At 64.7% G+C, this 24,630-nt stretch overlaps 1 protein-coding gene across 1 annotated transcript in view; it reads right to left on the reverse strand.

The window, feature by feature from the left end:
- Nucleotides 1–24,630, reverse strand: part of NCOR2 (nuclear receptor corepressor 2) — a 139,334-nt gene that overhangs the window by 90,877 nt on the left and 23,827 nt on the right. Inside the window, 3 exon segments of the mRNA XM_070399965.1 lie at nucleotides 3,398–3,575; nucleotides 4,100–4,227; nucleotides 11,146–11,328. Of these exon segments, the coding sequence (XP_070256066.1) occupies nucleotides 3,398–3,575; nucleotides 4,100–4,227; nucleotides 11,146–11,250 (411 nt within the window). The 5' untranslated portion in view covers nucleotides 11,251–11,328.

The following is a 24,630-nucleotide window of genomic DNA, read 5'->3' on the forward strand; positions in this document are numbered from 1 at the left end:
TAATAAAGTTGTTTTTAAAAACCAGTTAAACAAACAAGGGAACCCTTCGCTGGGTTACCCCCGACTCCATCCCACCAATTCAAGTTTATTAGCGCTCGCCTTTAAGGCCCGTGGTCCAAACCCCCGTCCCCTCGGGCCCCTCCCCGCCCCGTGACCTCAAGCAGATCACGCAGCGCCCCTGCCTCAGTTTCCTCATCTGCGCAATGGGGCCATGCCCACCTTCCAGTCGGGGAGGAGGCGTGAGTGAGCTCACACGCGCAGAGCGCTCAGCTCAGAGCCGGGCGCGTTGTACGCGCTGCATGAGCCCTGGCTGATGGCCCGGCCCCGAGGCCCCGGCTCCAGGCCTGGCAGTGAGGGGGGACCCAGCCCCCGCTCAGCCCCCGCCCAGCGCCATCCTCAAGGCCAAGCCGGCAGCTGCAGGCAGGGGAGGCCCGGAGGAGCTCCAGGCTGAGCCTCCCCGCCCCCACGGCAGCTGCTCACAAGACAGAGGGACACATTATTCCCGGGGACAACTGCAGCCACAGCGGCTGCCAACTGCCTCCCCTCCTGCCCCCGGGACACGGGGACGGCGGGCACCTGACTCCCTCCAGCACCAACCACACCGGCAGCGGCTCGTGTGTTCCAGCCCCTGGGAGCCTTCGCACGACCCGTGCCCTCTGCCCTGTGCCCCGCCGCGCACCTCCAGGCCGGCTGAAACCAGACCCACAGGGCCCCTGGACCGGGAATCGAACCCCTAACCCTTGGGTGGGCGGACTGGCGCTCTAACCACTGAGCATCCGGCCAGGGCCACAGGGCCAACCTCGAGCTGTGGGTTTCCCTAACACGGCTCCTTCCACGTGTGCACGGCACCTCGAGCTGTGAGGGTACCGTCCCCGAGGCCAAGTCCTCCCGGAACGGGACGGGACGGAGGGATCCGGCGTGGCCTCCAGGTGGTCCCGATGGCAGCTGCCTTCCTTCCAGCCCAAAACCGCGGGAGGGAGACAGCAGGCCAGGCCCAGCCAGCTGCCAGGCCGCAGCGGGCACCGGCTTCCCCGCCAGAGGCCTGGCTGTGGGAACGCAGGCCGGCCAGGAGGAGCCCGCACTGTGCGGAATGCGGCGGGGCAGACGGAGACGGATGGGGAGCCGCTGCCGACCCTCGTCCCCGCGCCGGGAAGGGGCCACGTCGGCGAGGGCGTCCAGCTCAGGCAGGGGCCGCGCAGAGGCGAGAGGGAGGCAGCTCTGGGCGGGAAGTGCGGCCTTGAACGTGGGGGGAACGGACACGCCGAGACCACGTGGTGGACGGCAGAACCTAGAGATCAACAGCCCTGGCCGGCATGCTCAGTGGTTGGCGCCTCAGCCTGCACACCGGAGGGTCGAGGGTTCGAGACCCGCTCAAGGGCAGGTACCTGGGTGGCAGCTTCCATCCCCGCCCCCTGTCGGGCCACCTATGGGAGGCAACCAATTGACGTGTCTCTCTCATATCGATGTCTCTCTCTCTCTCTCTCTCTCTCTCTCTCTCTCTCTGGCTGCCTGCTCCCTCCACTTTAAAAGGAAAAAAAAAAAAAACAGAAATCCCATCAAATTCCTGTCTGGAGCAGCAGCTGAAGCCCAGGCGGCAAACGCGGAAACCATCTGACGCGGCCGAGCGGCCGCCCCGGCTCCCTCCCGCCCGCCGATGCTCACTCTTTCCAACACTCTCGGCAGCCTGGAGCCAACACGGGGCCCGGCCCGCCCGGCCCTGGGGTCCAGGAAGAGAAGGGAGACAGACAGACACAGAGTCAGACAGAGGAGACGGGCAGTCAGACACACAGACAGAGACAGGACACAGAGACAAAGACGAAGGCAGAGAGAGACAGACACAGACACAGAGACACCCCCCACTGCCCCTCCCCACAGGCAGACAGAGGCAGGGACAGCCAGACAGACACAGAGACAGACACAGAGACGGAGAAAGACCCCCAGAGGAGAGGGGGGCCCCCGGGAGCCACGAGGGGGACAGGGACGAGCAGACGGACTGGGGACCGCGTGGGGCACCGCCCCTCCCAAGCACCGAGGGCCCCAGCCCCGTCCTGGAGAGCCGTGTGGGCGGGCCAGGTGCGACGCACCCGTTCTCTGGGCTGACGGGGCATTCGTGCCCGGACACCCCCCCCTCCCCCGCGTGGGGCTCGGTCCCCAGGGAGGACGTCCGGCCCGGCTGGCGTGGCCTTGTGCCCGGCACACACATCCCACTCCAGGGAACAGCGATTCACGGGGCGTCCCTCCCAGGAGGCTGAGCCGCCAAGGGAGGAGGAACCAGACGCGGGTGCTGGGGGGCGGGGGCAGCAGGCCCTGGGAGGAGGGAGGCAGCGGCTGCCCGGCAGACCAGAGGGGAAGCAGTGGCAGGACAGCCTGGCGGACAGGGCTGCGCTTCAGCGCCCTCCCCCTCCCCACGGCCACAGGCCAGTGGCTTCCTCCGAGCCTGGGACTCCGTCTACGCAGGTGGGACTTCCCGGGGCTAAGACAGTGCCTGACACGCAGCCAGCACTCGCTTCATGTGAGCTCGTCACACCATCACCACCACCGGGGACGCGCCCTGTGCGCCGGCTCCTTCACTCGGCCTGAAATCCCACCGTCCAGGCCCATCCCGCGTCAGGCAGAGAAGAGGATCCCGCAGGCCCAAGTGGACCCCTGCCCTCCGCGGCCTGGCTCCCAGGCCCCAGACACGCCCACCAGTGCCGCAGCGAGATGAGCGCTGACCTCGCCCGGCGGCCGGGAGGCCGTTCACGAGCGAATGTGTGTGTCCCCGTGGGTGTGGAGAGCCTAATGGAACTGGCTCACCACGCGGCCTCGGTCCCCACCCCTGCCCAGGTGAGCCTGGGGGACAGAAGCCCCTCAGTCTGCTTCCTCCGTGTAAGCGGAGGTCCCGGGAGCCGTAGGCTCACTGCCCTGCGTTTAGTGAACAGCAGAACCCCAACCCCCACAGCAGCAAACCACAGGGCTGAGCCTCTGCACAGTCTCCACCAGCACCTCTGTTTTTTTAAAAATATGTTTCTATTGATTTCAGAGAAGAAAGGAGAGGGAGAGAGAGAGAGAAACGTCAATGATGAGAGAGAATCATGGACCGGCTGCCTCCTGCACGCCCCACACTGGGGATCGAGCCCACAACCCGGGCCTGAGCCCTGACCTGGAATCAAACTGTGACCTCCTGGTTCCTAGGTCGACGCTCACCACTGAGTCACGGTGGCCGTGTTCGACTTCCTCTTTTAAAGAGTGGAACCAAAGAGCGCTCCAGGACTTCGGGGGCGTGGCGGCCCTGCAGTCCGCTCACTCTCTCCAGCCTCGGCCCTGACCCTCCTCTCGCTGCCCAGCCGCGGCCCACGCTGTGCCCCCACCTGCCCTCCGCACGCAGCACAACCGCAGCAGAAGCGCCGGGCCTTACCTTGGCCAGGTCCTCGGAGCCGCCGGGCTGGGTGCCGGCCAGCAGGGGCGCGGGCCGCAGCAGGGAGTCGGGCAGCAGCTCCAGGCGGGGGCGCTTGGGGTCCGTGAACTCCATCTCCGACTTGCCCAGCTCGGGCAGGTAGGAGTGCGACTCGGGGCGCAGGTGCAGCTCCTGGGACCTGTGGGGGGCGAGGGCACAAGCATCACCTCGACGGGCCTCCCTGCCGAGCGCCGGCCGGGCGCCCTGCCCTCCTCGATCCCGCAGGAGAGGCGCCCGCCCGCCCAGGGCGCACGGGACCCAGACCCAGACCTGTCTGCACACAGACAACACGCAGGGACTGCTGTCTGCAGGGAGAGTGGACCCGGACCCGCACACCCTCGCTCCCGAGTGTGGCCCGGGGACCAGAGCCTCAGCCCCTCCCTCCCTACGTCCCCCCCCCCGCCCCCCGCCAAGCTGGTGACAAATGCAGAATCTTGAGTCCCAACCAGACCTGCTGAGTCACACTCTGCAGTCAACCAAGATCCCCGGTGACTCGTGGGCAGTCGGGAAAGCACGGTGACTCTAACACTGACAATCACACGCATGGCGCCCCCGGCACGTCACCCACCCCGGGCAGACATCACCAGCCGATCCTCCCCGGGCCTCCACTTCCCCGCCTGAGAAATGGGTCCGCGGCCCCAGCAGGCACGGGCCCCTCCTCACCTCTCGTTCCCGGGCTGGAACTCGGACAGCAGGGACGGCCTCCTCCTCTGGGGCTGGATGATGGAGCCGGGCGACAGGTGCGCGGCGTAGTCACGGGGGTGGTGCTGGTACTCGAGCAGCCCCACGTCCTGCAGCGAGAGGACAGAGGGAGTGAGCGCCCCCTGGGCCCACCCACAGCCTCGCCTGGCCCTCGGGCCCAGCGTGGCCGAGGGCATTCCTGGGGCCGGTCGCCAAGGAGAAGGGGCACCTCCAGCCAACTCGGGCTCTGGGCGGGCGCTGGGACTCTGCCCGCTCTCCAGACAGACAACCGAGCCTGCGTGTTGGCGGGGTGGGGGGGGCGCGGGGGGGAAATGGGGGGTGTGTGTGTGGCCTGGGGTTGCCCTTGAGCACTAAGTGAGCATGGGGCACGGGGTCCACGTGAGGCAGGGAGGGAGGGAGGGAGGGAGGGAGGGTCTGTCTGTGAGGCTCACAGACCAGGCTCCCAACCGCAGGGAAAACTCCCACACGTGTGTCACGTATGTAAGCAAAGATCCAAGTCAGAAAAAGGGTAGAATTCCGGCAAAACCCTCCCACGTCAGTAACACGCCATTCATGGCCCATTTTCATCCAGGAAAAACGAGGTATTAACAGATCAGGTGCAGCCGATGGTCAACATTTAAAAACACAGACAGAAACACGAGCCGCCCACGGGAAGAGGGGACAGGCTTCCCGAGTGGACCCCTCCTGGTCGACTGGTTCTGTCTGCCTGGACCGCTCATGGATGGGGGGTGGGGCGGCAATCCATTAGTGATGCCTGACACGGGCACGGCTGAGGGTCCAGTGGGAGAGTCAGTGATTTTTCCTTCTTGGCACCTTTCTCAATTCTCCCGATTTTCCATAAAAAAAACATCTAGGCCTGCTTCTGCTCTCTGGCTTATTCATGAAAGCAACCGTTTCTGCAAAGAGAGTCAGACGACGCCAGGGAGGTTTGCTGAGAACGCGTGTGTGTGTGTCAGACCCTCCGAAACACGCGTGTTAGGAGACTAGGAGGCCTTGAGAAGTGGGGTCCACGGGGCCCCGTCACCCTGGGGTTGGAAGCGTGGGGCAGGGCCGTCCGGGGCAGGGGCAGCCCAATGCGGAAACGAGTGGCAGGGCCTCGCTCCAACCCGCTGAGGCTCAGCTTCCCCGGCTCCGAAACAGGTGACCGAGCGGATGGAAGGAGGCCTCTGTGCCTCTGACCTCGTCCCCATTCCCTTCCCAGGGTGTCCCCCTGCCCCCCGGCTGAGGGCAGCTCCCAGGAGGCAGAGAAGGCTCCGGCCCCCACCCCTGCAGGACGTCCAGCACAGAGCACCGGGTGTTCGCAGACTCAGGCCAACGCAGGGGCGGGGGAGGAGGAAGAGAAAGGGCCCAGGGAGGCGGGGGGGGGGGGGAGGGGGGGGGGGAGGCCCCGGGATCACTCTGACAAGGCTCCCAGGCACAGCTCTCTCGCTCTCTCTCTCTCTCTCTCTCTCTCTCTCTCACACACACACACACACACACACACACACGCACGCACGTACAGAGGTGTGAGAAGCAATCAGCCAGCCGTGCGCGGCTGCCAGGAGGAAGTTTCTCCCACCGGCTCGTTCGCACAAAAGCAAAATGAGCAAAGCGGTGAGAGGCAGACAGCCCATCCCTCGGGAGGGGCCGGGCACCACGGTGCCTACCGCTGCCAACGAGGCGGGAGGAGGCGCGTGGTGCGTGGGGCCCTGCGGCGGGGGCGGGAGCCGCCGCACCAGCTCCCTGGCCTCAGTGTCCCAGGCCAGGAGCCAGCAAAGTCCCTCTCAGAAGCCTCCGAGGGACCACTGCTGCCCTGTCCGCACCCCAGGCTTTAGGCCAGTCTCCAGGGCTGAGGCCCGGGGACCCCGCCCCGCACAAGGGCACCTGGAAGGTCTACAGGAAGGCGAGAACTGGGGAGGACCCCCAGGAAGGTCCGACCCGAAGTGGGCCTCCCTGCGGTCAGGGAGCCTGACAACACCAGGCGGGCAGGCGGGCGGCCTCCCGGCCACATCTCGGAGGGAACTGAGTGGTAACAAAATGGTAATGACACTGGCAACCGTGGCCGATGTTCCCAAACTGCCTACTGTACGCGCCTGCCACAAATGCTCGGCACCCATTTGCGGACTTTCATCCCCACGGTGACCCCAGAGCCCCACACGAACATGAGAAATCTAAGGCGCAGAGAGGGAAGTGCCTTGCCTGGGTCACAGAGCGAGGAGGAGGGGGGCTGAGCTGGGAAGAGGGGCTTTCTCGTAGCTGGGGTAGGAGAAGAGGGCTGAGTAAATAAACCGGAGGCGGCAAAGGTAGGAAAAGGGAGAATTCAGGCCTTTCTCGAACCCTGGACTCAAGGATCCCTCCTGGAGTGACAGGGGCTCCAGTCAAGACAGCCCCCACCCCCCACCCCCCCGGGGACTCTGCACGCACAGGTCCCTCTGCCCGGAACACTCCTCAGCGATTCCCACAGGCCTGGCCGGAGCCTCCTCCAGGTTTCAAGTGCAATGTCAGCTTCTGGGTAAGAACTCCTTCCCCGGACCCCCAACTTCAATTAGGACCCCCCCACACCTCAGCCATCCCTCCCCCCCCCTCCTGTTCATCGATCCCCCACAACAAGCATGTCAAACTCGCAGCCTGCAGGCCACATGCGGCCCACGACGCATATTTTTGCAGCCCAGCCAACATAACGGTGCGTACGAAACGTTTTAATAAAAATTTCGTAACTTAATTTTTACCATATCCTGTTATACATAATTATCAATAACAAACTACAACATTCGCTGATGAATCGTGTTGCATTCATTTCCCTTATGCGCCTTCCGCGCAGGCGCACCATTTCTCCCCACTAACACCAGCAGCGAATGTTTTAGCAGCCAATGGCCACGGCTTTAGTCTTGGACCCACCTGTGTGGTGTGCGCAACAGGAAACATTTAGCTTTTGGAGAACAAGAAAAATAGGTTTATTTGCGTTACGCTTATTAATTTGTGCAGTTACTCAGTGTCTGGTAAGTTAATGTTCAAGAAAAAAGAGTAATTTTATTAAAATGTTCTATTTTTTTATGTGAACGATGACTCATTTATTCCAGCCCTTTGCATTCAGCATGTCTCTATCGGAACAAAACTACGTTTCTATGACAATGGAAGCTTTTGTTGTTTTGCGGCCACATCCACGTAAACCTTGTTCATGTGGCCTGTGTCCGCCTGTGAGTTTGACACGTTTGCCCCACAAGAACATCGGCGCCCTGAGCCTGGGGTGCTTCTGTGTGTTCCCAGCTACGTGCACATGAGATGCCTGGGAAGGGTCTGCTGAATGAATGAAGGGATGGGTGGATGGATGGATGGATGGATGAAGGGATGGATGGATGGATGGATGAAGGGATGGATGGATGGATGGATGAATGAAGGGATGGATGGATGGATGGATGAAGGGATGGATGGATGGATGGATGGATGGATGGATGGATGGATGGATGAAGGGATGGATGGATGGATGGATGGATGAAGGGATGGATGGATGGATGGATGGATGAAGGGATGGATGGATGGATGGATGGATGAAGGGATGGATGGATGGATGGATGGATGAAGGGATGGATGGATGGATGGATGGATGAAGGGATGGATGGATGGATGGATGGATGAAGGGATGGATGGATGGATGAATGAAGGGATGGATGGATGAATGAATGGATGAATGAATGAAGGGATGGATGGATATGGGGCGCGGCTACAGTGTTTTGGCCAGGTTCAAGCCTCGGACTAATGAAAGGACAGGGTCCTCTCTTTGCCACGTGCAAATCCCAGCTGGAGGGCAGGGGCCTCCCAGCACAATCATAGCCAACAGCTGTGGTTGTGAGCTTGAACCTATGGTCCGAACACGTGGCCCCACGTGCCTTGTGCTAGAGTTCAGGTGCATGTAGTTGAGTGGGGTTGAAACTCACGAGAATGCTGTAAACAACCTGATCACGCCCCTACTTTGCCTCGTGGCATCTGCTAAAGACACGGCTTGTGGGTGCCGGCACTGTCTCCTCATCAGGGAGCAGCGTCCCACCGAGACCCAGCTTTCATTCTCTTGTCTGTCTTTTCTCAATCCTTTCACCCCCCCACTCAGGATCACCTTTGGCCGTAACGGATGGATGAATGAATGAAGGGATGGATGGATGGATGGATGGATGGATGGATGAAGGGATTGAATGAATGAATGAAGGGATAGATGGATGGATGGATGAATGAATGAAGGGATGGATGGATGAATGAAGGGATGGATGGATGGATGAAGGGATGGATGGATGAATGAATGAATGGACAACGCTCCCAGCATGGCAGCTCCCGAGAGGCCAGCTGTGGGACCCAAACCACCCCTCAGGAGCCATCCCCAAGCAGGAGCAGGAGGATCCAGACCAAGCACCCACCTGCTCCCCCACACGCGTGCAGGCACCCCTCTGGCCCAGGCAGGCCCCGGGGCCATGACCGTCCATGTACGGGTCTGTGACCGACTGGAAACGAAACGGACAGGTGTTTCCCAGAGTCTGATGAGCACTGACCTCGGGCAGGAGGCAGCCACCTGAGCCCAGAGCCAGGCCCAGCTGCTTGGTCACGTGTCACTGACTCTCGGCCACGGCCACGGCCACGGCTTTACGTCCGGCTGAGCTGCTTTCACGAGACAGCGGGAGCAGCGCCGAGTCGCCGTGACAGAGATGCATGGCCCGAGAGGCCTGGACTGGCTACAGAGGTCGACCACCCCTCCTCCAGACCAAGGGCCCTGTGTGTCCCGAACGAAATGTCCTAACAGCTGCGCGGCATCAGCGAGGGCCCCTGCACACGTCAACTGATTTGATCCTCACCATCTTACAAAGACCCTTCGTCAACGGAGGGGGAAACTGAGGCCCGGGGGGGGGATGTGCGGGGGGGGGGGGGGGGGCGGAAGGACTCGTGTCCAAAGTGTCACAGCTAGAGCATCATCGAGGCAGGACGTGACTGCAAGCGGTCTGGCTCCAGAGCCCGCACTCTGAGTCTACACCGCCCTTCCACACGGAGGCACACAGAGGGCAAGGTACTTGCCCAAGGCCACACAGCAGCAAGGGGCAGCGCTGGGACTTGGACACGGGGTCTTGTGATGTGAACACGTTCACTCAGCGCAAGGGCTGCCGGAGCTCAGGAGAGCTCGGGGGGGGCCTCGGGGGGCCGGAGGATGGCAGAATTGGGCTGGGCCAAAGAGAGCCCCAAGGCAGGCTCCCAGGTCCATGACAAGGGGAAAGGGTCAGGGTTAGGGTCAGGTCAGAGCCAGAGAGACCCGCAGGGAGGCTGGGCTGGCCCCGGGGAACAGGCTCTCCACGGCCTGTGATCCTGGCTCCTGGGCACACGCACCCAGGACCCAGCTTCTCCCTGTGCTGACACATCACCCCGGGGGCCTGCGGGTGACACGGACCAGAGTCCGGCCAGCAGAGGGGGCAGGTCCCGCCTCCCGATGGGGCTCCAAGCGACTGCAGGGCCCCACGTCCCGAGGAGAACAGGCCCTCCGTGGCCTCCTGCCCCCTGCACTCACCACCCACGCACCTGCTCAGACCCACGCGCCCAGATCACAGACGGAAAAACCGGGGCTGCCGGGCGGGGGGAAGGGAGCAGCCTGATGTCACTCAGCAGGTTGGGAGGAACGGGAGTCACTGCCAGCTCCGGGGATTCTCCAGGCTCCGATGGGGCCTGGCCCTCAAAGCCGCCCTGTGCCAGGGCGCCCTGGCAGAGGCGCTGGGCCTAGACGGTGCCCCCCCCGAAGGCAAGCCTGCCCGGAGCCTGGGGAGAGTGAGCTGTGTCCCAGGAAGGTCGCAGGTCCCTGGGTCCCCGCCCTGTCCCCGAATCCCAGCAGACCTGTCTCGGCAACTGACCCCGCAGCCAGGACCCTCGGTCCCCAGCGGGCCTTGGCACGGGGCATCTGTCCTTCTGCGCCTCGATTTCCCCTTTCCTCCACCCTGTGTCAGAAAAGGGGGGCATCTCCCCAACCTTGCCCGCCTTCAGAATGAGCTGGCGGGAGGGGTGGGGGCCCAGGACGGCCAGTGATAAGGGAGCCTCAGGTTGCAGACCCAGCACGCCCCCCCACCCCCCAAAGAACCGTGTCTGCGGCTCAGACCACGCGCCAGGAGGGCCAGGCCCCGCCCCCCCGACCCGATGCCCAGGGCTCTTGCTCCTCCCTTTCAGTGACAGCAGATGACCTGACCCCGTGGTGACACCTCACCCCTGGCCTCAGCCTCCTGCCTGGTGACCGCTGGGTCCTGTCCAGCCACTTCCTGCGTCACTGCTGGCCCAGCAGGTGAGGAGTGAGGAGGTGTCTGGGTCAGCTGGTGACCCCAGTGCCTGGAGAGGACCCAGCCAGGCCAAAGGGCAGGAGGGGCAGCGGAGGCAGGAGCCACGGGGAAGGGAGGGGTCCCCCAGGCTGGGCCGGTGGGGAAGAGGTGGGAGCGGGTGTGAGCCCAGCAAGGAAGGAGGCGTCAACCAGGGCCCGGATGAGGCCGGGCTGAGAGGGGAGTGCAGACAGCAGGCACTCCATGTGCGCGTGCAAATTCCACTGTGGACCCTGATAGGCAGCCGCCAGCTCAGCGGCCTGGTCTCCATCCTCCCAGCTTTAAAGTGGAAGTTAGCTCCGGCCGTTTGGCTCAGCAGAGAGAGCGTCGGCCTGCGGACTCAAGGGTCCCGGGTTTGATTCTGATCAAGGGCATGTGCCCAGGTTGTGGGCTCCATCCTCAATGGGGGTCGTGCAGGAGGCAGCCGATCCATGATTCTCTCTCATCATTGATGTTTCCCTCTCTCTCTCCCTTCCTCTCTGAAATCAACAAAAAAATATATTTTAAAAACTTCTTAAAAAATAAAGTGGGAGCTCATTGTACCAGGCGCCCAAGGCCGCAGTGCCAGTGGTCACTGCCAAGACGCCACCTCCCCCCGGGGCACCGTGAGCCACCCCAGCCCTGACCGCCAGGAGAGAAAGGACTGGGGCGGAACCCGGTGGCCGACGCATGTCCCCAAGGTGGCCCGGGCGCCCTTACCGTGTGGGAGCGGGCGATCTGCACGGGGTAGGAGATGCCGTGGGGCGGGTAGCGGGGCTCGGTGGCCCTCCACGTCTGCGCCACGGGCTGCGTGGACCCCGACATGGCGCTGGCCGTCCACACGAGCTCCCTCTCAGCGGCCAGTCCTCCTCATCTGCGGGCGGGCGGCCCCGTCACAGGCGCCTGCGGGAAACCGGGAACGAAGCGGGGTCAGCCACCGAGCCCGGTCCTCCCGTCCTCCCGCCCTCCCGTCCTCTGGGCCGGTGAGGAAGAAGGGCAGGCAGGCCCCCCACTCCACCTTCCTCCCCCTCTTTCCCTCCCCTTCCCCCCCTACTCCTCCTCCTCTATCTTCCTCCCCCCACCACCCCCCTCTTCCTCCCTGCCCACTCGGCCCTGGAGGAGCCGGGAGCCACAGGCCACGCCAAGGCCCCCACTCAGCAGGTGCAGGACCCACCACGTGGGCACTGCCCCCATCACCTCCAATGGCCCCTAAACCCCTCCGCCCACCCAACCTTAACCCTGGGACCCCAACTCTGTGGGCACTGCCCCCACCACCTCCAATGGCCCCTAAACCCCTCCGCCCACCCAACCTTACCCCTGGGACCCCAACTCTGTGGGCACTGCCCCCACCACCTCCAATGGCCCCTAAACCCCTCCGCCCACCCAACCTTACCCCTGGGACCCCAACTCTGTGGGCACTGCCCCCACCACCTCCAATGGCCCCTAAACCCCTCCGCCCACCCAACCTTACCCCTGGGACCCCAACTCTGTGGGCACTGCCCCCACCACCTCCAATGGCCCCAAGCCCCACCCACCCACCCAACCTCACCCCTGGGACCCCAACTCGGTGAGCACTGCCCCCACCACCTCCAATGGCCCCCAACCCCCTTGGCCCGCCCGAGCTCCGGGCCCAGTTCTCCGAAAGCAGCGGCACCTCATGGAAAGCAGGGAGGGCCCGGCCCGAGAGGCCCGGCGGGGGGCGCGGTGGACACCGTCCGCTCGGGCAGGCCAGATCAGTGACCCCAGGCAAGGCCGGGCCTGCTGGCCTCCCGGTGACCTCTGCACGGGGTGACACTATGACGTGGGAGCAGGACACACAGGAGGTCAGCCCAGGCTCAGCCGGGAGCAGGACACTGGGGCCACACGGGGACACGGGGACACGGGGAGAGCCACCTGGGCCCCAGAGGCTCCGGGGAAAGAGAGAGACCCCGTCCACGCCGCGAGACCCTCAGGGAACAGCTGCCGGCTCCACAGACGGGAACCGAGGCCCAGAACGAAGGGAAGACGCAGGTCAAGAGAGCAAGGGAGCCGGGCCGGTGTGGCTCAGCGGTTGAGTGCCAACCTATGAACCAGGAGGTCAGGGTTCGATTCCCGGTCAGGGCACAGGCCCAGGTTGGGGGCTCCGTCCCCAGTGGGGGGCGTGCAGGAGGCAGCCGATCCATGATTCTCTATCATCACTGATTTTTTTCTATCTCTCTCCCTCAATTAAACTTATTTTTTAAAAAGAGAGAGAAAGCAAGGGAGTCCTCGTCGAAGCCACTTGCACCCAGAAATCTCCGGGGTCCCCCACCCTCCCTGAGCCCTGCTCTGCCAGCCCGTCCACTTCCCCTGCCCACACTCAGGCCCCCTCCACACGCAGCCACTCGGAAAAAGGATGTCCACTCGGGGTCCCCCACCCACACCGGCTCCCACACCCAGAGCCCAGGGAAATGCAAGAGGCACGGGACCGCACCCGCACCGGATGTTCCACGCGATGGGGAGGCCGGGCTCGCGGTCACGTGACCAGGTGGGCAGGCCACACCCCAGCTCCCCGCAGGGATGCCCCTCCTCTCCCCGCCCTCCCCCTGTCCGCAGGGGGTGACCTGTCCCCGGGGGAATACTGGGGGGGAGATGGAGATCCCGGTGGTCGGAGGAGGGATGAGATCGCCCCCCACCCCCAACCCCACCCCAGGGGTCCTGACTGCACCCCACTCCCACCTGCACCGTCTCTCCTCCGAGCTCCAGAATTGGTCACATGACCCGGGCCTGGCCAACCAGCGTCCTGCTTCCCCCCACCAGGGCCTGCGAGTCTATCTTGCGCCTCCTGCTGGAGGAACTAGGAACAGGCGCGCTCCGCGGGGCGCTGTCGCCTGGAGGGAGCCAGCGGGAGAGGAGGATGCCCACCAGCGGGGGGCAGAGCTGGGGGGGGGGGCAGGCCTGAGCGGGGGCAAGGGGTGCAGGGCAGAGGGGACTGAACTGCTGAACCGCGCCTGCAGCCTGCAGCCCCGACCCGCAGGCAGGAAGGTGGAAGGGGAGCTGCCCGCACCCCGGTGCACCGACCTCGGAGCCGTGGCAGGTGCGGGAGGCTCAGAACCCAATCGCCGGCCAGGGAGGCGCGAAGCCCACGGGGCGCCCAGCGGGACGGAGCCCCCCAGATGCTCGGAGAAGCCACGTCTCCCACAACGCCCCCCCCCCGCCCCCCTAGCCAGCCCGGCACAGGCCAGGGACCCCCGGATGCGCGGGGAGCCGGCGGCCAGCGACCCGGCGGCCTCCCTCACCGTCTCTCCAGCATCTAGACCACCTTCCTTTCGACTGACCACCGACTCCCCCACGAGAGGCCCGGGGCCCTGCGCACAGTAGGTGCACCTGTTCCCTTGGGCTGCCGTACACACGCACACACGGGGGATCTGAGAGATGTATTCCCACCGATCTGGAGGCCAGAACCCCAAAACCAAGGTGCCAGCAGGCCCCGCGCGCGCCCTCCTCCGGCTCCTGGGGGCCCCAGTGGCCGGGACTTGCAGCCGCATCCCTGCAGCCTCTGCCCCTGGGATGACCAGCACCCGATTCTGCCTCGCCCCCCCCCCCCACAAGACTCCTCAGCCACAGACCCCGCACAGGGCGGGGCTCCATGTCCCTCGCAGAGCATGCTCGTCCCTTCAACAGATCGGGGAACCCAGGCTCTGGGGGGGACGCACGTGCCGAGATCACCCGGCCAGCAGCGGCCAGGCCCCGTCCATCCAGAAAACCGCGGCCCGGGCTCCAAGGCGAGAAAGGGAAGTGACGGTGGGAGCCGGAGGAGGCCCTGGGTGTCCGTTTCATCGGTGCATCTGTGTCCGCTGGACGGCGGCCAAGGCGGCCGGGCCTGCTCCCCGCAAGGGGATCTGCTCAAAATCACTTCCTCCTCCACGTCTTCTCCCCATTTAATGTTAAAAGGAAGAGAGGGAGCGAGAAGCCGCAGCCGTGAGCAGCCCCCCCCCCACACACACACACACACATGGGGTTCGCACGGACCCCCAGGCCTCCCGCAAGTACCGCTGGCTTTGTCCCCGGGCGCCCGGGAGGGACGTTTCCCACGAGCCCGGCTCCGCCCTCCGGTCCCCCCCAGGGCAGCTTTCTCTGCGGAGGAGAAGGGGCCCGGAGAAGAAGCTGGTGTCCGGGTGGTGGCGGGTGGGACGCGGGCACCGGCATGTGACCTGGCAAACCGCTCGACCCCCGGCCCCGGGGCTGGGAACACAGTGGCCAGCTCAGCGCTGCCTCAGGGCGGCCGTGGCCGCCTCCCCAGCCCCGGACGCTGGGTTTCTAAAGGCGACTGGCTGGGTCTCCGGCCCGTCCACTCCGCTGCCTGGACGGCAGGGAAGCCACCCCCCCCCCACCCCCCCCAGGCGGAAAGGACCGCAGCTCACGGCTCTGGGGTCCCGCTGCTTTCACTCACAGGAGGCCCCACCCGGAGGGTCGGGGTCACAGTGGAAGGGAGGCTCCCGAGGGGGAGGGGGGCAGGTGGGAGGGCTGAGTCTCAGGTTTGCGAGATGAAGACGTTCTGGAGAGGACGGTGGGGATGGTGCACAGACCACTGAACAGGGCCCTTAAAACAGGCCGTGATGGCCACTCTCTTGTTACGTGGATTTTGCCACAATTTAAAGAATAACAATGAAATGAAATACTCCAGCCCTGGCCGTTTTGCTCAGCGGTTAGGGTGTCAGCCCTCGGACCAAAGGGTCTCGGGTTCCATCTCCGGCCCTGGTCTAGGTGCATGCAGGAGGCGGCTACCAGTGGATGTGTCTCTCTCACATCAATATTTCTCTCTCGCCGAAACCGGTTTGGCTCGGTGGATAGAGCGTCGGCCTGCGGACTGAAAGGTCCCAGGTTCGATTCCGGTCAAGGGCATGTACCTGGGTTGCGGGCACATCCCCAGTGGGAGATGTGCAGGAGGCAGCTGATCGATGTTTCTCTCTCATCGATGTTTCTAATTCTCTATCTCTCTCCCTTCCTCTCTGTAAAAAATCAATAAAATATATTTTTTTAAAAAAATATTTCTCTCTCCCTTCTCCCTCCCTTCCTCTCTCTCTCTCTCTCTCTAAAGATCAATGGAAAAAGTACCCTCAGGCGAGAATTTTTTTAAAAATTTGTATAATAAATAAATAAAAATAAAACATGCCACAAGCCTCCTCCAGGCAGACCTCCCTGGTTGGCTGGCCAACAGCACCCAGCTGGGCCTGTGTTGCTGTGGTGCTTCCCTCTACCAGGGCTGCCCCAGTTAAGCCTGTTGCCCAGGCTGCCACTCAGGGTCCCGGCACTCAGCAGCCCCTCCCAGGCAAGGCCTCAGTTCGCCTCTGGCCCACCTCACACACACCTCAGGCCCTTACAACCCCTCCACCCCGGGCGGCCAGGACGCAGGGAGGGCAGACGCGACCATCTCTGCCCCTTCTCGCGGCCCCGGACCCTGCAGCTCCAGGCCAGGCCCTCAGCCGCCCCCTCTCTCTGCCTGCCCACCTGCAGCCTCCACCCCATCCCTCCCGCCTCCCGCCGAGACCCCAGGGGGAAGGGGGGCCGGCCCCAGGCTCCCGCAGACCTCCCTGCACCAACATCTGGCCACCGTGTCCACAGCTGTGCAGCTGCCGGAAATGCCGGCCCCGCCCCTCCCCCACGCACGCAGGCCCGCGAGAACAGCCTTCCGAGGAATGTCTGGGGTCGCCCCAAGAATCCCAGGGCAGCTCTCAGGGGGCGTCCCCACCACATGTGAACAAGGACAAATGTTTCTGCTGGGAGGACAGCATCGCCCGCAGCCGCATCCCAGCTGGAGCCCACCCACCCGACCCGGCCCTCCCAGCCACCCCCTTCCCGACCCCCCGCAAACCAACAGACCGGAGCGCGGCCCACCTCCCACAGGCCTGGCCTGTTTCCACGAGAGGCCTGGCCGACGGGGAGGGGGAGGCCCCTCTGAGCAGCTGGGTCCAGGGCTGGAATGTGGGTGCAGAAGGGCTCATTACCCCGAGGGCACCTCTGGTCACTGCTGATGGGGTGGGCATGAACCCCAAGATCCTCCCCCCTTGCGGCCAGGAGTCGGACAGGGACGCGGCTTAGGTGCCCAGGGCTGACAGCAGGGACGGTGTGATTATCTACTGGGGGGGGGGGAGGGGGCTAGATGAACCCGGTCCCAGGGCAGAAGGAGGGGGGGTGGGCTGCAGATACGATGACCCCACTGGGGTAAGTCCGGGCCCCGAGGAGGGGCCGGGGGGGCGGGTAACGGGCACAGGGAGCAGGTGACCGCTGCTCAGGGGACCCCGTGTCCAAGTCCTTCGGGAGAAGAAAGTCCGACGGGAAGATGTCACTGGATTCCCACCTTTTATTTTAAAAACACGGTCTGTAGACCCAACCCACTCAGTCACCCAGACACAGCCCGCGGCTCCCGCTGTGACCGGCGGCTCCCAACGTGTGGTCAGCGGGCAGCCACAGGAAGGGCCCGCAAGGCCTGGGGGAGCAGGGCACGGAGGGGTGGCGGGGCCAGGCGGGAATGTGCTCCGAAGGCCACAGCCCTGGAGAGGCGGCAGCAGGCAGTGGTGGCCGGAGCGGGGCCCACTGGCCCAGGGAACCCCCCGTGGCACCGCCCACCGAGCAGGCCACACACTGGCCCTGCAAAGAGGGGCCTGGGCAGGACCCCGACCCGGCTGGCCTCCATCCCATGGGGCGAGCAGGCTGTGCCGATGTCCCCTGAGCTCCCTCAGTCCTGGACCCGGTGTGTGCAGAAGGCAACCGGTGAATGTGCCTCTCTCTCTCACATAAATGTTTCTCTCTCTCTCCCATCCTTCCACTCTCTCTAAAGATCAATGGTGCCCTGACCGGTGTGGCTCAGTGGATAGAGCATCGGCCTGTAGACTAAAGAGTCCTGGGTTCGATTCCGGTCAAGGACACATGCCAGGGTTGCGGGCTCCATCCCCAGTAGGAGGCGTACAGAAGGCAGCCAATCAATGATTCTCTCATCATTGATGTTTCTCTCTCTCTTCCTCTCTAAAATCAATAAAACTATATTTTTTAAAAATAAAATAAAATACATCAATGAAAAAATATCCTCAGGTGACAATTTTTAAACAAACAAATATGCCACACGCCTCCTCCAGGGAGGCCTCCCTGGTTTGCTAGCCAACAGCACCCAGCTGGGCTTGTGCTGCTGTGATGGTTCCCCTATCAGGGCTGCCCCAGGAGGGCCTGTTGCCCAGGAGGCCTCCCTGGGCTGGCCAATCAGCACCAGGTGCAGCCAATAGAAATGTATCCTCTCGCTGCTCCAAGGCCAAGTCTGAAATCGAGGCGCTGCCAGGGCCCCTCCCTCCCTTCGAAGGCTCCGGGGGAGGGTCCCTCCTGCCTCCTCCAGCTCCTGGCCACGTCCCTCCAGTCTCTGCCCGTCTTCCGGGGACCGTCCCTCCGTGTGTCCTCCCTCTGTCTCGCGTCAGGTCACTGGCCCCCGGTCGTGCAGGTGACCTCACCTCAAGCTGCATCGCAAAGACCCTGTCTCCCACGCAGGTCACAGGCAGGGAGCCGGGTACCAACAGGTGCAGACGTGTTTTGGGGGCCACCATCCTGCCACTATCCCGGCCACGGCCTTTCCTGACATGGCCCCCCGCCTGCCCCCCGCCGCCCCGGCCCACCGGGCGAGGCCCCGGCAGAATCTCCACGAGGCCGATGAGAAGACAGAGGGGGCTGAACGCAGCCTCTGAGCGGCCCTGCCACGCCGCCAGGCTCTGCAGGAAGCGAGGGACTCACCCCTGCGGCGCCGGGGCGAGGGCCAGTGGCGGACTCACCCCCACCTCCCAGGCCCACGGAGGCTGGAGGGGGTTCGGCGCAGGGGCTGGGCCCTTCTCAGTCTCCTGGGTCAGGGGGAGCAAATCCCGCCCCCCAGGGGTGCGAGGGGGGCCTCGGGCCCGGGTAAACGCCGCCTCTACGCGTATCGCCAGCCCTGCCTTCGGCCCACACAGCTGCCCGGCCTGGCAGAAAGGGCCCATTATGACCTCACAGGCCGGGAATGATGTGATTAGCCTGGGAAGGAGGCTGCACCCCGACAAAGGGCTCATTGTCATGCAAATGCCCGTTGGGAGGAAGGGACACCCACCCACCCCCGCCTCCCAGCTCAGAGCAACCCCCCCCCCCCCCCCCCAGGAGTCCACACCGCCGGCCTCGGGTCTGGACCGAACAGGGCGCTCTCAGCCTGGGCCAGGGGCTGAGCAGATTCCCAGAGACCAGCCCTGCCCGGACCTGGGTGCGAGTCCCGCCTCCCCTACAGCTGAGCCTCTGTCCTGGGAGGCCTGGAGCGAGGGCAGGAAAGGGAACGCTCGGCTTCCAGCGCTGAGCATCACCCCGGCACCCCAGCACCGGCTCCAGTCACGCCCGAAGGCCTGCTCACCACCCGCAGCGGGCAGGGGTTTGGGGGAACCAGCATCCACCCAGGAACAGCAGGGAACCCGCAGCCCAGAGGGCAGAGCGAGGAGGCAGAGAGCTCAGCACGGGGACCTCAGCGGGCCTGGCTGCGAGGTAAGTGGTGGGCCCGGAGGTCGGAGGAGGTCCAGGCTGCCCGGAGCCCCACCTCCTGTCCTGACTCCTTCCCTGGCCTACAGGGAGGAACAAAGGAGGGAACTGAGGCTCAGAAAGGGCAAGCCGCCTCCCCAGGTCGCCCAGCCCCAGAACCGCCCCCTGAGCGCCCTCCCTCCCAGGGGCTGAGGCCCGATGAAATGAGGCAGCGCGGACACACCACGCGGTCCCATCACCGGTCCCATCACGGGGACAATCACACCGCTCAGCACGCCGGCCCCTCTCCGCGCACTCCGCACGCATCAAGCCCGACCAGGTAACTCCACACTTCTCCCTATTTCACAGATGAGGACACTGAGGCTTGGCGGGGCGAAGCCACTCGCTCTAATTCACACAGCCACCTAGGGGCAGGTGTGCACTCGAACCCAGGACAGCCGGGCCTCCCCGGGCCCAGTCTCTCTATTGCATCACTGTAGACGCACATGCAGCTGCTCAAAATAACACAGGGATCCCGTGTGCCCGGCAGCCAGCTTCCCCCACGGGACCGTCCCCACAGAACCACACAGTCACTGTCAACAGCGTAACCAGGAAACCAACCTTATTCAGCTCTCACCAGTTGTACACACAGCGTGTGCGTGTGTGTGTGCACACGTGTGCGTGTGCGTGTGCGTGTGTGTGTGTGTGTGTGTGAGTTCAGCTCCATGCACTTTTTATTTATTTACTTTTTTGTTATGATTTACTTAATCCTCCCGGGAGGATATTTTTCCCTTGGTTTTTAGAGAGAGTGGAGGGGAGAGGGAGAGACTGAGAGAAACATCAATGTGAGAGAGACACATCGATGGGTTGCCTCCCGCACGCACCCGGACCAAGGCCCGGGCCGGGGAACCCGCAACCAAGGTATGTGCCCTTGACCGGAATCGAACCCGGGACCCTTCAGTTCACAGGGTAACGCTCTATCCACTGAGCCAAACCGGCCAGAATGTCCACGCACTTTTTAAAAAAATGTTTTTATTGATTTTAGAGAGAGAAGAAGGAAGAGGGGAAGAGAGACGAAACATCAATGACGAGAGAGAATCCTTGATCAGCTGGCTGCCTCCTGCACGCCCCCCCCCACTGGGGATCGAGCCTGCAATCCAGGCATGTGCCCCGACCGGGAATCGAACCGGCAACCCCTTGGTGCGTGGGGGCAACGCTCAACCTCTGAGCCACGCCGGCCGGGCCAGCTCTATGCACTTGAACTCAGTGCAGTGTGGCCACCGCTGTCCCCACAAGGCGGTCCCATCCTAAGGGTCCCTGTGTGACCTGTGGGAGGGGTCGCGTCCACTGAGGAGGACGTGGGGACAGCAAGGGGCACTCCCGGGACCCCGGGAAGAGGGCACAGCCTTTCCCAGGGCCCCCAGGCAAAGCGTAAGGACCATCGGACGGCAAGCAGCTGGCGTGGGCAGCCTGGACGCGAGGGGAACTCCGCACGGCTCCTGCTGGCCCGAGAGAGGAGGCCCCGAGCCAGCCACCAGCCCAGCATCCGGTGTCACTTACAGACACAGCACGCTGCCACCCTCCGTGGGAGAGCCGGTCGGCCCGGCCTGGACCACACGGGACACGATCGGGGTGCCGGGCCCAGGTCTGGTGGAAGCCCGGACAGAGCAGGCCTGTGCTGGGGGAGCCACGGGGACCGTGGCCCAGGACCAAACACAGACAGAATCTGGGGACCCAGCCCCCCTCTAACTCTCGGGGCTGGGGTTTCACATCTATAAAATTGGGGGGCTCTCGACAAGGAAGAAAAGAAAAATCGCTGGAGATTTAAGTAGCTAACTTAGCCCTGGCGGTGTGGCTCAATGGATAGAGCGTCGGCCTGCGGACTGAAGGGTCCAGGGTTCGATTCCGATCAAGGGCACGTGCCCGGGTTTCGGGTTCCATCTCCAGTGGGGGGGGGGGGGGGGCATGCAGGAGGCAGCCAGTCGATGATTCTCTCTCATCACTGATGTTTCTATCTCACTCTCCCTCTCCTTTCCTCTCTGAAAATCAATCAATAAATATATTTTTTTCTTTTTTCAAAATATCTAACTCAAATCCAAGCCCGTGTGCACACCCCTTCGGGCAACCACAGACCCCGGCCGAGCAGGGCCCTACAGCTTGGCCTGGGTTTCCCCGGGCAAACCTACGGCGGCTCACACTTCGTGGATGAGAGAACGGAGGCTCCATGCGTCCCCGGACGGTCTCTGACCCGCCCAAGGTCATGACTGCCTGTCAGGGGTGGGAGGGGACCGTTCATTGGCCCCCGTTGGCCACACAACCACCTGTGGGGTAAAGACAGGTGGCGCGTCCATTTGTCAGATCGGAAAACCGAGGCTGCGGGAAGTGACCTGCCCCAGGTCGCACAGGAGGCAGCGTGTGGCTGGGGCGTGAGCCCAGCAGCGGACCAGGAGCCCGCGGGCCCTCTTACGTCGCCCCACGCCTGCGTGACGCCCTCCCCGGCCCCAACTCACAGATGAGGACACGGAGGCTCCCACGGGTGAGGGGAGGCCGCCTGGTCTGGAAAGAGGGTGGAACCGGGACCCGGACCCGGACGGTGGCAAGCGGGCAGTGCCGTCTGGGACGCAGACCCTCCCGGGCCCCGGCCGGAGCCCCCACGTGCTGGGCCGCTGCGTCCCACCAGCCCGGGCGCGCCCAGACCTCGGGACACCTCGCTCCCTCACCCCGCCGCCCGCAACTAAAGGCTCCTTGTGAGCTCGGGACGCCCTTCCAACTTCCCCGTGTTTACCCGCTGCCGGCTGCCAGAGCCCTGGGCAAGCCCGGGCCGGTGGCGCTGATTTCAAACCAGACACGGGCACCCAGCCAAGCGCCACCGTGGTGGGAGCCGGGCCGGGGACGCCGCCACGCTGCCCGCACCTGGCCCCCTCCCCGCCGCAGCCCCGAGTCCCAGACCACCTCCGGGGCCGATCCAAAGAGCAGACCGGGACCACCCAGACCCTCGGCGCTGCCTGCGGGCCGGGAACGCCGCCCGGTCCCACCCCGCATCCCCTCCCTCGATGGACAGCCGCCAAGAGGCGCTGCCCCAACGGCCACCCGCCCCCTCGCGCCTTTTCCGGGGCTGCGGCCCCTCCCGCTGAGACGGCGGCCGGCCCATTGTCCGAACCACCAGCCGGGTCCTGGGCCGGCCCATTGTCCGATCCACCGGCAGCACCGGGTCCACGCGGCCCGGCCCTGGGCCACCTCATCGGGCAGAACCGGACTCCTGCCCAACGAGCCATCAGCCTCCCCAACGGTGCCCCCCCCCCCCCGGCCCGGGTCCCAGCCCCCGCGGGCCTGGCGGCGTCCCTGCCCACCCTCCCTCCCGCCTGCCCACCCAGAGCCCGGAAACTTCTCTTACCGAGCACATGACCAAGCCGTTCACTCGCGTCAGTTCCAGACACAACTTGAAGTAACTCTCCCACAAAAAGGAAAAAGAGAGAGAGAGAAAGAGAGGCGAGGAGAACGCGCCAGCGGTGGGTCAGCGGAGTCCACGCCTGCTCCACCGGCCGCCAGGAGACACCCCGCGTCCAATGTCAAACCATCCTCCCCGCCGGCCCGACCCGAGGGGCGGCCCCTCCAGCCGCGCCTTCCCGCGAGACTACGGGCTCCCCTGGAATGGGGAGGCCCCGAGGCCCGGCTGCAGCCAGGCCGCCCCCCCACCAGGTCCCTGTGATGCCCCCCGAGACGGGGCCCGCCGGCCACGGGGGACAGCTCGCGGCCGCCCGCCCCGCAGCGGGCCGCCCACGAGGTCAGGCCCGGGCAATGCTCCCTGCCTCCCGCCACTCGGGCCCATAAACACGGGAATTACATAAGTCCACTCCTCTTGTCGGGGAGCCAAAAGTAAGAGCCTTTTTTCCCCAGCCTTGGCAGTAAGTAATAATTCCTCATCGCCATGGCAACCCTGGCGGGCTGCCAACCGCCACTCAGGAGCTGAGACACTGGGAGGCCTTTTTATAGCTCGGCAGCAAGCCTCCTCAGCAGTCCCGCTCGCTCGGCTCGCTCGGCTCGCTCGCTCGTGGGGAGCCTGAGCGCGGGCTCCCCCGCATTCCCCTCTTTAACCCGTTTCCTCCCAGCGGGACCCTGCCCCCCGGGGGCCTGGCCTGTGGTGAGCCTGCGCCTCTGCCGCTGCCCCAGTCCCTGTCCCTTCCCGCCCTGCGGTCTCCCTGGCGACAGAGCCAGGGGGCCGCTCTGCCTTTATCAAATATTTCTGTCCTCCCGGCAATCTCAGGGAAAGCACACAGGACCCTCCCGTCGGAATTCTGAGCAGGGGTCATGGCGGTGACAGGCCCAGAGGGCGGACACACACACACACACATATGCACACGCACGCACAGGCCAGCACGGATGGCTGGTGGTCAGCCAGGGCTCTGAACCTTGGCGGCAACGGGCGGTGTGAATCAGACAAGTCGGAGCTTTTCTCTGGGTGTCAACGTCCCATCGGCGGGCGGGCTCAGCCCCGGCTCCCCGCAGGGCTCTGGGCGGCAATGACAAGGTGAGGCGTCCCTACAGGGGTCCCCCAGCCGCCAGGAGTCGGGCCCCGCGACGTTGGCCCAGGACAGCATCCTGAGCTGTACGGGTGCAGGGGAGGCACCCCCGCCGGAGGCACCCCCAGCGGAGGCACCCCCGGAGGAGGCACGGCGCGTGCAAAGGCCCGGAGGCCAGATGGAGTCGGGTGCGTGGCAGAAGCAGAGAGAAGGCCGTGTGGCCGAGGGCAGTGGTCGGGGGGTGGAGTTAGAACAGGTCAGGGAGTAACAGAAGGTGGGGGTTTGGGGGGCAGCAATGAGGACTCTGGGGATAGACTAGGGACGCTCCCGAGAGGAAGCAGGGCCACGATCTCAATCAGAGCCACAGGTCCCGGGTGCCCACGCGGGGTGAGCACCGCACACGAGCACAGCAAAAGGCAGGTGCCGTTCTCCACCCCACAGACGGGGAGGACGCGGCCCAGGGAGGTCAAGAGGCTGCCCCGGGCCACACAGCTGCCAAGTGGCTGTGGTCTGAACTGGGTCAGCCCGGCTTGCCCCCGCCACGCCACGTGCTGTGGTCAGCAGGAGCCACGGGGGATCGGGGATGGGGGGAGGGGTCCGACGTGAATGCAGGAGGGTCCGTGGCCACTGCACTCGCGGGGACAGCCGAGTCGGAGACCACGCGTGTCAACTTCCATCCACTTCCCCCTCGCCCCCCCGCCCCGGCTTTCCCCCAGAAACTGCCTGCCCCGAAGCCAAGGCGGGGGGGTGGGGGTTCCCCTCCAACGCCTTCTGTTACAGGTGGGGAAACCGAGGCACGCAGAGACGCGAGGGAGCGAGCAGCAGCTCCATGTGTAGACTGTGTAGACCGCAGGTCCCGGTACTGCCGTCCCCGCCGCTGGCTCTCGCCGTGACCCCGCGGGGAGACCACAGAATCCAGGAACCACGAGCCAGACCGGCCCCGCCAAACCCAAACTCGGGCAGGAAGCGGAGCCCCGGGCGGCGGGCCGGCCTCACCGGTTCCTTTTGTTCTTCTCTGTTTGTTTTGGACACGGGCCCTGCACAGCCCCGACATTCCCAGGGGCCGGGCCGGGATCCTCCGGGAACCCGGACACACGCCCCCCAAGCCCCGGGCTCCCTGTGCTCCGGGCCGGGGGTCGTGGCCTGGCTGCGTCACCCCCCGGCCACTGCTGGCGTCTCCCCCGAGGAAGCTGGGCAGCTGGGGGGGGCGGGG

The sequence above is a fragment of the Myotis yumanensis genome, unplaced genomic scaffold (assembly GCF_028538775.1).
Source record: "Myotis yumanensis isolate MYYU_CA2020_CCGP unplaced genomic scaffold, mMyoYum1.0.hap1 SCAF_19, whole genome shotgun sequence".
NCBI lineage: Eukaryota > Metazoa > Chordata > Mammalia > Chiroptera > Vespertilionidae > Myotis > Myotis yumanensis.